The sequence below is a fragment of the Pangasianodon hypophthalmus genome, chromosome 15, assembly GCF_027358585.1.
Source record: "Pangasianodon hypophthalmus isolate fPanHyp1 chromosome 15, fPanHyp1.pri, whole genome shotgun sequence".
Lineage (NCBI taxonomy): Eukaryota > Metazoa > Chordata > Actinopteri > Siluriformes > Pangasiidae > Pangasianodon > Pangasianodon hypophthalmus.
Window position 1 is genome coordinate 24,831,521 of NC_069724.1, and position 12,500 is coordinate 24,844,020.

The 12,500-nt window shown below is 39.5% G+C and overlaps 1 protein-coding gene across 1 annotated transcript in view; it reads left to right on the top strand.

The window, feature by feature from the left end:
• stk10 (serine/threonine kinase 10) overlaps positions 1-12,500 on the top strand; it is a 56,950-nt gene that overhangs the window by 25,054 nt on the left and 19,396 nt on the right. Inside the window, exons 5-9 of the mRNA XM_034311326.2 lie at positions 917-989; positions 3,782-3,976; positions 5,055-5,136; positions 9,046-9,183; positions 12,044-12,500. The exon at positions 12,044-12,500 is cut by the window's right edge and continues 44 nt beyond it. Of these exons, the coding sequence (XP_034167217.2) occupies positions 917-989; positions 3,782-3,976; positions 5,055-5,136; positions 9,046-9,183; positions 12,044-12,500 (945 nt within the window). The remainder of the gene's footprint in view (positions 1-916; positions 990-3,781; positions 3,977-5,054; positions 5,137-9,045; positions 9,184-12,043) is intronic.

Consider the following 12,500-nt stretch of genomic DNA (forward strand, 5'->3'; position numbering starts at 1 on the left):
TAAGGAGATGTTTATTTGACGTGGATGGAAGGAGTCTCCAGTGTTAGCGCTTTGTCACAGTCAGAGGTAAAGCTGTACGTTTTCCGACGGAGGAGTTTACACTTCTTTGTAGTTTATCGATTTTTGTTTTTATTAACTTTGTAAGTTGCTGTGGTGTAAGAGGAATAAAACACGTGCTGTTATTGGAAAATAATCGACACACAGTGTAGCTCGACTCACAGCGCAGACTTTCTGTAAGAGAGTCACGGACGTCGTACATAATTTTTCGTCATTGTTCTCGCTTCAGGGTCGAAACTCAGCGTAAAGACAAAACTGAGTTCAGTGATACGGTTTGAAACGCAGCCGTAAGCGCGGCAACCAGCCGAAGCGATACGCTTTCATCCCTCTGCGCTCATTAATGGCTTTTTAAAATGTCAAGCCAAGAGAAGCAGAACAAAACTCACTTCTGTTCCCGCCATCACCAGCCGTAACAGCGCAGCGAGCCGAAAGCCACACGCCCCTGTTATAAACAACACAATACACACATCTAACCAATCTAGCTCGCCTTAATACCTCTTTATAATTATACATTTAACTTAAATCTGAATAAACTGCAGGCTTAATACTCTCATACAGTTTCATCTAGAAGATTCCTGTCATTCAAACCTTTATTTCCTTTATTTTATTATGTCACTTAAACCTTTATTTACTCTATTTATTCAAGATATAAGATACACGATGCTTATACAGATATATTCTGATTAAAATAAGTTATTAGTGCTGTAAAAATCTGTAAAAAATAAAACTCTGCTATTATTAAAAGAAAGTAATATATGATTAATAAACTTTCTGTTCTGTTGCATCAATCTGTCTTACGCTGTGTGGCTTCTATTTTTTTTTTTAATGTATTTATTTTTTCTTTCTTTCTTTTTTCCAGCTGATTTTGGTGTGTCGGCGAAAAACACCAAAACTCTGCAAAGGAGAGACTCTTTCATCGGGACTCCGTACTGGTGAGCGTCGCTAGAGAGTTTCACGCCGTCTCCGCGTTCTCGACGCGTCTCGCGGTGACGCTGAGCTCAGGGGTTGATTTTAAACTCCTGCTGCTCGTTGACCTTCTTGTTCCGTGTGTCGCTTGTTGTGTTTTCTGATTAATGTTTGACCTGTGAACTCGCGCTCGCTGCACATGAACTCGGTCCACACCGCTTCAGCAGGGAAAAAAAAAAAAAAGTCACATGACTCAGACTCCCTGAGATATTAAACATTTTGCAGTGTTACAACCTGGAACAGATTTAATTTAATTTAAATATATATCATCAATCTACACAAAGTAACATGCTATGGAATTCAGAATGGAAAGAAATGAGTATTGTTATAAATATAGTACAAAAATATTAACAAATAAAAAAAAAAAAGTTAAAATATTAGAGTGCATGAATATTCATCGTAATTGCTGTGACGAAGTGACAGAATCAGTTAAAGGGAGTCGACTTGTGTGTAATTAAAGTGTCATGTGACTTGTTCCTGGAATAAACCGAGTTTATTTATTTATTTATTCTTTTTAATCTAAAACATCATCAACAGCATCATGAAGACTAAGCAGCGATCCAAACCAGGACAACGTTCTGGAAAAGTCAGTTATAATCAGGTTATAAACAATATATCAAACTTTGAACATCCCGCAGAACGTCATTTAAATCCGTTATTTATTTAAAAGAGAAAAAAAAAAAACAGATAGAATAAGACATAACTGCGACTCTGCCTGGAGGAAGCCGTAGACTGAGAGTCAGAGATCAGTAAAGAGGGGATTAGTCAGAGAAGCAGCTATGGATAACTCTCAGTGTGATGCTCCCAACACCATGCTTCACGTGCTTCATGTATTAGTAACATACATATATTTTGCATTAGAAAAATACAAAAGTTAAAGGGAAAAGCAGAGCTGAATGATAACATCATAAATATTTTTAGCATATTTACTTAACATATTTACTTAGTGAGTACTATTTAATTATTTATTTATTTATTTATTTATTTATTTATTTATTTATTTACACTCTATAGATGTGCCTCTGCATGTCAGTACTTTTTCCTCCTCACTTTTTTCCCCCGAAACTAACAGCTAATGATTTATTTGTTGTCTTGACAGCAGGACAGTGTTCACTGCTTTAACCTTGTTTTATGTGAATTTTTTTTTTTTTTTTTTAAAGATGATTTTATTTACAGTTTTAATGTAAATGGAAAAATGTGTTGGAGGAAAGCCTTGAAACGTCCACGGGTCATTATTTGATGATCCCTGATGTAGAATATAATAAAATATTGCCATTAATTGTTTGTTTTATTTGGGAGGAGCTCGATTAACTGGCGTTTGAGCTCCTGAGATAAAGTTTGTCCCAGTGAGAGGACGCCTGTCTCCTAACAGGGTTTATTTCAGATGAATGTAGATGAGGGAAATCCCATAAAGATAGAAAGATCGTATAAATCCTATAAATGTAGTTTATTGTAAAGCTTTGAAATGCAAAGCGTTGCAGGTATAGTTTTGTCTTAATATCATAAAAGTGTTCGGCAGGTGTAGGGATTTAAGCCTTATATACGCAGAACATCGTTCTGTCCTTTCAGTTTTCATTCAAACCAGTTTTACAGCTCGTGCTGATCCTCTCTTTAACCGTACGCCATTTATACGTCTGTATTTTAAAGCGATAAAAGAGATGAACACGTGTCCTCTGGGTGTATCGGCTCACGAACGAATGTCTCAGTGTAATCATTGATTGACGGAGCTTGCGCAATCTGATCTCTGGTTCCTGGAAAAAAAAACAGCTGTGTACCTTTGGTCCAGCGAATAAAGACGAGTAGAAGAGAGAGAGAGAGAGAGAGAGAGAGAGAGAGAGAGAGAGAGAGAGAGAGAGAGAGAGATAAGGACAGATTATTATCAGGTGAGTGTAGAGAGAGCAGGTTATCAGTTTAATATTATCATAAGAGTGTAAAAAAAAAAAAAAAGTTGTACGATAAGCAATAAGGTGGAGTAAAAATATCAGATCATTAACACTTCAGTCTAATCAACATGTCTGGAAATAAATTAATTTACAGCAGGTCATATTCAGATGCTTTAATTTTATATAATCAGCACGTTGCCTCGTGATAGCAGGTGATTTTATCTTCTAGAGGTAAATATTATATTGTGATCCTTCAGATACATGATCAGATACACAATATGTATGATGATGTATTTTTCCTGAGGTTTTGCTAGCAAAGTGCTGACTAGCGCCATTATAATTTTATTTACATTTAGCTAACAAATGTATACAGCTAGCATTACATAAGAACTAACTCTATTTTTAAAATAAATTAAAAAAAAAAAACAGTTGTTTGTTTTTAAACTGAGAGGTTGGTGAAAGATTGCTCGAAAATGTGGTACAGGTGTAAAGATAAACATTATTTTAATCTGATCTGTTCATAATTCTTGGATCTTTTATCTTCTTCTTCTTGTTCATGTCTGTTTGCTTTTTCTTCTACCTCATCTTCTTTTTTTTGTCTTTTTCTCTTTTTTCCTCTACTACTACTTTTTCCTTCTTTTTCCTTTTCTTCTTTTTCTTTTTGATCTTCTTTCTTCTTCTTTTCTCTTCTTGTTCTACTTTTTTCCTTTTGTAGTTGTAGTAGTTGTTGTTGTTTTTGTTGTTCTTCTTCTTAATATTATTGGCACATGCTGTGTATAAAACATTAACACTGTAGGTACTGGATGAAGAAAAGAGTGTAAGTTGTTATAAATGCGTGTGTGTGTGTGCGTGTCTGCGTGTGTGTGTGTGTTCAGGATGGCTCCCGAGGTCGTGATGTGCGAGACCACGAAGGACGCTCCGTACGATTACAAAGCGGATATCTGGTCTTTGGGAATAACGCTGATCGAGCTGGCTCAGATCGAACCTCCGCACCACGAACTCAACCCCATGAGAGTCCTGCTGAAAATCGCCAAGTCCGAACCTCCCACACTGGACCAGCCGTCCAAATGGTGAGACGCACACAAACACACTAATTTTTTATCATGATTATTGTTATTATTATTATTATTTTTAACTCTTTGAGCCCGCCCACTATTCCCACTCGTGTACACAAAGCTCCGCCTCCAAAACCTACAGTGGCTCAGTATGTAGTTAACGCAACACATTTACGCTTTTCCCTGATTATTATTTAAACATGACCATTGCCTTTTTAATTTTTGATCTTCAATATAAGTGCTTGTTGTTGGGGGCGTGGCCACAGTAGGTCACATGATTGTTAGATGTACACTAGGAAATCAGTAATGTACCTAAAAAAAAAACCTGACTCTTCTCTTACACGTCCTTTTAAACATCGTCTGCATTTTCGTTCTGCTTTTTAAACTCGTTCAGTGTGAGACGATGGAAAAGAGAAAAGAGCGAGCGCTACTTCGAGCGTTTTTATACCGAAGAAAATAACGCAATGGATGCACTCTAGTGTTAAAAGCTTAAATTTGACGTTAACAAGAAACGGAAGGAAAAGTGTTTTATGTGAGGAAGAGCAAGTCGCAGCGTAACTCACAAACATCTGCACTCTCTCTCTCTCTCTCTCTCTCTCTTGTCTGAGTCTGTTCTTCATCACACTCTCATAAAGACGATCTTACTCCACTCTGTCTTGTGCGTGCGTACGCGAGATTGTGCGAGAGTGCGCAAGAGTGTGTGCATGAGTGCGCAAGAGTGTGTGCATGAGTGCGCGCGTGTGTGAGAGTGCGCGTGTGAGAGTGCGCGAGAGTGTGCGCGAGAGCGAGTCAGGATTAGTCGTAAGTATCACAGCAGTTAGCGTAGCAATATTAACTACACAGTCTAATGGATTACACCTTATAAATAAAATAAATAATAATCAGTGTGTTTCTGTAGTTCTGTAATAAACTGTTACGATTCTTTATTGTCTACAGTGTGATACAGATCATTCTATTAATGTGTGTGTGCGTATGTATGTGCGTATGTATGTGCGTATGTATGTGCGTATGTATGTGTGTATGTATGTGTGTATGTATGTGTGTATGTATGTGTGTATGTATGTGTGTGTGTGTGTGTGTGTGTGTGTTGAAGGTCGACCAACTTTAAGGATTTCCTGAAAAGAGCGCTGGATAAGAATCCCGAGTCGCGCCCGTCCGCCTCTCAGCTCCTCGAGGTGAGTGAGTGTGTTACTCGCTTTACACTGGTGTGGTATTAAACACACACACACACACACACACACACACATGCTGAATGAGGGGGGAGAAAAGGAAGGTGAAGTGTGTGTGTGTGTGTGTGAGTGTGTGTGTGTGTGTGCGCGTGAATGTGTTCGATGCGCTCGAGTCCCAGTCGCCAGTTTGGGTTGGGTTAAAGTGAGCGTCATCACTTCCTGTTTAGGTTTGGAGGATGGAAGGAATGACGGTAATTTGCATCTTTTCTCTGCGAGGAGGAGAGAAAGAAGAAAGGAGACACTTCAGCTGGATTTTACTCGTCTTTCAGCAGATTTATTCCGATTCGTTTTGTTCTGTTTACAGAAATAACGTGAGGGAGGCGGAGTTACTCTTCACACCGCAGTGCTGATTATTTTCCTATAACAGCATGCACCCGAGTGTTTTATTCCTCTTACGCCGCAGCAACTGTTACTGATAGTTACAATTTTTTTTATTAAACAACACGTCATACTTTTTATCCATTTAGAGTTACATTTAATGTTCAGTGAAGCGAGTGAGTTCCTATTGTCGCTTACGTTATAGCAGCGATGAACAGTCGTTCCCTCACCAGCCTCTTTTTACAGCTTCACCTCTGACACTGGAGACTCCTTCCACTCTGCAATATAATTATATATAACGCTGGTGTCAGAGACGCGTGAACGTAGCTGCTGAATGTGAAACAGACACTGTGTGTGTGTGTGTGTGTGTGTGTGTGTGTGTGTAAAGGTAGAGTGTTAACAGGGCTGTACGGGACACCGCGGTCAGGGACAGGCTAACAGATGGTAAACGCGCGTGTGTGTGTGTGTGTGTGTGTGTGTGTGTGTGTGTGTGTGTAAAAGTGAAGGCTTCATGTCAGTCTTTTGTTGTCACCATGTTTCCGACGTTAACACACCTGAGCTCAGATACTCCACAGCTTCAGTCAGGAACAAACAAAGCGATATTAGATTATGTACATGTTTAATTTCTCTTTCTTTCTTTCTTTCTTTCTTTTCTCACTCACTGTATCTATCTGTTTATCTATCTATATCTATCTATTTATTTATCTTTGTCTATCTTTCTCTCTCTGTTTCTCTCTCACTCACTTTATTTGTGTCTCTCTGTCTTTCTTTTTCTTTTTCACTCACTTTATCTGTCTTTCTGTCTGTCTGTTTCTCTCACTTGATTTGTGTCTGTCTATCTATCTATCTATCTATCTATCTGTCTTTCTGTCTCTTTGTCTCTCTTTCTCTCACTTGATTTGTGTCTGTCTGTCTATCTATCTATCTATCTATCTATTTGTCTTTCTGTCTATCTTTGTCTCTCACTTTATTTGTGTCTATCTATCTATCTATCTATCTGTCTGTCTTTCTCCCTCTGTTTCTTTCTCTATTTGTATCTTTGTCTCTTTCTTTCTTTTGTTCTCTCTCTCTCTCTCTCTCTGTCTCTTGCTCACTTAATTGATTTGTTTGTTTCTCTGTCTTTCTTACTTTCTTTTTCTCTCTTTCTCTTTGCTTTTCTTCTTGTCCTTCCTCTCTCTCTCTCTCTCTCTCTCTCTCTCTCTTTCTCTCTCTCTTTCTCTCTCTCTTTCTTTACAGTTTGAAACCAAACCATAATGTACCCAGAGCATTAATTTCGCTCTGACTCGGTGAGCGGTCTGATCGGCGTGATCGCGCCCTGACACGCGTGCGGTATTCTCGATGCTGGTGGCCATAAACCTCTGTAACTCGTTAGCTGCTTTAGCCTCATGAAGCACTGAAGGCGCGACCTTCACACACACCAGAGAAGAGATAAATAAGTCTTGATTTGGAAGTAGGTCATGAAGCAGCGGCTCAGCGTGAGGTTTTCCTCTGTGTGTGTTTCAGAAAGCGGTAGAAGGCTAACAGGAAGTGATCATGTGGTTTCCTCTCGACACAAAACACCGTCCATTAAACCCGTTACCTCACGCCCAGCATCCGAACCCGTTCAGCTCACTCGTTACAGACATTAATCTATAAGCAGAGGGGGGATTGATTTATTTATTTATTTGTTTGTTTATTTATTTATTTATTTAAAAAAAAGCTAAACATATTTATAGAAGCTACAGGTTTCCTGATTAGAGAGCTGCATTGCAACATTATTTGTACATTTTCAACTTTAAAACAACCTAAAATATTCTCTCTGTAATAAAAATTAATTAAAAAATTATTTCTAGTATTAGAAGTAAAATTTGCAGCGTAGTTTGTAATGATTATTTTGATTCTGAAAAGCAAACAAAAATAAACAAACAAACAAAATGCAATACTTGAATTATTTGTCTGATATAGAGGTAGATCCCTGATATTTGTTTGTTTGTTTGTTTGTGTGTGTGTGTGTTGCTGTTTGTTTGTCTGGCTCTGTGTGTTATTTGTTATATTATGCTATTTTATTTTATTTTATTCACTGTGCAGCACTTCGGTTCACTGCTTTATAAATAAATCTTACTATTTTTGTGGTTAAAGGTTTAACTCGATAATGAGTTTATTAATTAAATTATCTGTACATTTTCTGTGACGCAGTCGGAGGATAAACTCGCACCGTCATTTGATCTCCTGTGTTTTATTTTCCCGGTTTGTGTGATCAGTGTAAGTGGAGTGAGTGGAGAAGTGAAGTGAAGATGGTGGAGCTGTGAGCAGTGAGGGTTCCTGTGGTTCCTGTGGGTCTCATTATGTTCCTCTTTCACTCTCACATGAGCTTCAGCTTCGCCAGCTGGACTCATTCAATTAGCCCGCGTGCAGAGGGGATGAATAATGGATGAACATTATTTTTCCCCTCTCCGCTACACTTCTGCTTTCACAGCTCTGTGTGTGTGTGTGTGTGTGTGTGTGTGTGTGTGTAACTCTGCCTCCTACCTGTGTACCAACCGAGCCTTGTTTTTCATCACACCCTGAATTAGTTCTGCTGACCCGAGCCGATTTCACTCCTTGTGTTCTGGACAATTAGGAGATTTCCCTTTATAAAAAGCACTCATGACGTCCTCAGAGGCTCCGCCCACATGCTGTCGCCGGTGTTTGTTTACTGCTAATGATCACACTAATGCTAACTGCTCTACACACAGCTACGACTTTCAGTATAGTGCTGTTTTGACAAGAGTCTCATTCTAGACATCTCCTCGTGATAAGAGTGTGTGATTTCAGATGTCAGTCAGACTGTTGATCAGGGTGACGCTGGCCAATCACATGCATCCTTTAGCTTATAGGTCCTGAATATGGAAGTTTGAAATTATGTGGTGGCTGTTTTCACTTATCTCAGGTTATGAACTGGCTAAGACCTCTGTAGGAAGTGGCTAAGACCAGGCTAAGACTTGGCTAGGAACTGGCTAAGACCTGAATAGGAACTGGTTTAGACCAGGCAAAGATAAGGCTAGGAACTGGCTAAGACCTGTATAGGAACTGGACAGAAACCGGATAAGACCTTCTGTCTGTGACCTGGTTAGGAACTGGATAAGACCTTCTTGCTAAGACCTGACTATGAACTAGCTAGGACCTGACTAGTACATGGCTGAGACCTGGTGAAGACCTGATTAAGGCCTGACTTAGGACCTGACTAAGAACTGGTTAAGACCTGTATAGGAAGTGGCTAAGACCAGGCAAAGATAAGGCTATGAACTGGTTAAGACCTGAATAGGACATGGACAGAAACCGGATAAGACCTTCTGTCTGTGACCTGGTTAGGAACTGGATAAGACCTCTGTAGGAAGTGGCTAAGACCAGGCTAAGACTTGGCTAGGAGGAATGGCTGAGACCTGGCGTTTGGGACGAGGCCGCCTGTGTAGGCTGCGGTTTGGGTCACTGACTGTGTTCCTGATGTAAACCCTGTCCTCCTTCTGTCCTTCTTCTGTCCTCCTTCTGTCTTTCTTCTGTCCTCTCTGTGTCTCTCAGCACCCCTTCATGAGCTCGGTGAAGACGAATCGTCCTCTGTTGGAGCTGGTGGCTGAAGCCAAAGCTGAAGTGATTGAGGAGATGGAAGAGGACAGCAACGAGGAAGCAGATGAGGACGAGAATCACGACATCACGGCTGTAAGTGCTTCTCTCTCTCTCTCACACACGCTCACACACACACACACACACACACACAGTGTTTCTGTTCCATATCCACTAGTAAGGAGCAGCGAATTCCCAAAACAATGTGCTGACTTGTGACTTTGGCCTGAGACCAAACACTGAGGATCAGAGTTCAGCGTTCCAAATTTACTCACAGTGATTAAATAAGACGTCTGGAGGGAATTTGGATCAAAAGCTGATGTCCAGCGAGCTACGTTCCAAGTTCACTGATATTCCCGGGTGTGTTGCGTCAGCTCCGTCAGAGGTCTGGGGGGGAAAGTCATCTCGGGTTGTCTGGGTCTGAGTCTCAAAGGTCTGTGATTAGGGCTGTGTGATTTGACAAAAATATCATATCGCGATCCTCGAAGACATTTCTACGATTCATGATATGAAGGTTTGTTAACAAGCTGCCAGCAGAACAGGGAAAGAAATTTAAAAACTGTTAAAGGCTAGATCTGATAATGTCTAGAAAAATAAATGATTTTAAAATATTAATTTAAAAAATGTAATGTTTGAAAAAAAGAAAAAAAAGAAACATTTTAAAAAAAAAAAGTTATGATTTTACAATTTTAAAGATTCAGTATGAAATTTTACCATTAAATCAGCTGCTTTTAATTAAAGTTTGTAAAACAATTAATATTTTTTTAAAGATATCACAGTAATGGCGATATCTCAGAGAAGTGTATTGTGACAATTTATCACGATACCGAATAGAAATAAAAAGTTGTTTAAAGAAGTTGTTTAAAAATTAATAATTGTGTCAAAGTCGATCGTTGGGGGCCTGAAGTGCTGAATTAGACCTGATTAAGTCGAGGTCAAAGGTCAGATTAGGATTTTTTTTTTTTTTTTTCCCCCCCTAACTGATGAGTTAATAGTCAACATGTTTATATCAACCAAGAGCGCTGATTCGTTTGAAGATAAATTTGAAATTTGGAGATGTGTGTGAAAATAAATTGGAAAAATACCTACACACACAAACACACACCTCAGCTTACTCTCTCTCTCTCTCTCTCTCTCTCTCTCTCTCTCTCTCTCTCATTCTTTCTCTCTCTCTCTCTCTCTCTCTCATTCTTTCTCATTCTTTCTCTCTCTCTCTCTCTCTCTCTCATTCTTTCTCTCTCTCTCTCATTCTTTCTCATTCTTTCTCTCTCTCTCTCTCTCTCTCTCATTCTTTCTCTCTCTCTCTCATTCTTTCTCTCTCTCTCTCTCGCTCTCTCTCTCGCTCTCTCTCTCTCTCTCTCATTCTTTCTCTCTCTCTCGCTCTCTCTCGCTCTCTCTCTCTCGCTCTCTCTCTCGCTCTCTCTCTCTCTCTCTCATTGTGTAACACTTCCTTTAACCTATTCTGCCTGAACTGGTGCTCGTCCCACCCAACTCGGCGTCTCTGTATAAAGCGCTATTTTTAAATCTGGCTGGCATTTCACTCAGAAATAGCCTTCACCTAAAAAATAAAAACACTCACACACAATAACACAATGCCAGCACTTTAGCTCTGTTTCTCTCCCTCGTTTCTAATAAACAGCGGAATAATGGATCTGTGTGGCTCCTTAAACTTCCTTAAACCCCTTTAAACTGCTGTTTACAGTCAGATAAATACGGAGTGTCCGAAAACGCAGGAAGCAGCGGGAATATGTCGAGCAAAATCCGCAAAAACACGATGTTCCCGACTTTTCAGACGCGCTGTAGATTAATAGTTAATAGTAACTTTGGGGCTGGATTAAAAATAAATAAATAAAAGGAATAAAAATCTTGACTTCGGATGCTTTCACTCTAAAATGTCGTGTTTCTGGAATTCTGAACTCCTGATAATTTTTCTGTTCAAGAAAATAATAAATGATTAAATTTAGCTGATGGTGAATATTACAGAGGTGAGAGGTGATGCAAAAAAAAAATGTTTATCTGTAAACAAAAAGAAAGTGAAAGAAATAGGAAAAAAAGCCATTCTTTAATTTATTTTTGTAAAAGGAGTAAAAAAAAAAAACAACAACAACAGGACCAGCAAAAAGAAAGATGACGAGGAAATCAAGTTTTGGATATTAATTAATTTACAGTGTGATTTATGACAGAAAATGAAAAGTGACTATTTTTCTGATGTGTTAAATATAAATAATGATATAAAAAAAATAAATAAACAGAAGGATTGGATAAAGCAAGAGCTTGTTTATTATCATTAGAAATATTAAAAACATTTTTTAAAAACCTTATTAGCTCAGATAGTGTACGATTCGTGTCTATTAATAACTTCTAAAAACAAAAAATACGTCTTTGTTCAGAAAGAGACACGTGACTCCACGTGTGTTTTTGTTTTGTTTGTTTTTTTGTTTCTTTGGAACGCTCTCCATTTTTCACAAACCAATCAATCTCTGATGAACCCGAACTCCGAAGCCCCGCCCACCTAAACACGCCGCTTGGAATTTTTTAATTTGTTTACAGGCGCTTGCAAGCATCCGTGCGTGTGGTTCATGTTTTGATAAGAGTCGTCTCTTTGAAGTGGAGATTTGGACGTGTTAGCAGATGTTGAGTGAACGATGTGAGTGTTTAGGTTTCGACGAGATGTTTAACATTCCAGTTAAAATTCAAAAGGATTCATTCATCTGTCAAGTCCTTAACTTTTAATCACTGTTTAAAACTAATAAAACTCTATTTTTGTTCACTTTATAAACATTGCGTTGTGTTTTGATTTAAATTATTACATATATTCATATTCTACCACTGACCAGTTATTCTCGTTTCACGCATAAATTAAAGTTTCAGCTGATGAGGAAGTTTTGACTTCTAGATTTAGGTCACGTTTAATTTATATGCATCATAGCTGAAATATTTTCTCTCCTTCCTCCAGCCTCCGGGGAAAGATCCCTCAGAAACGAGTCAGACTAGTTTAGAAGGCGACCAAACGCCTCTGCCGGAGAGTCCCATCGACTCCGAGTCGCTGAAACTGGAGAAAAAGCTGTCCGACGAGGACCGGGACAAACCCTCCAGCTCGGATTCTGGGATCGAGGACGGAAAAAGCACGCCGACGTCGGAGGAAGAAGGAAAAGGGGCGGAGTCTCTGGAATACGAGTGCGAGCCGCCGCCGTCGCCGCTCCCCGTCATCAAAACTGCAGAGCCGGAAGAGCACGAGGAGCAAGAGAGCAGAGCCGAGGACGAGAGCGAAACACCGAGTGTCCCTCTGGCAGTGCGGCGCGGAAGCGCGTTTGAAAAGCGTGAACAGGAAGAAGACGTTCTGCCTCACGCTAAAATGAACAAGCGGTGCTCGGACTCAGGGAGTCAGGCGTCGGAGAGCCTCAACATCAGCC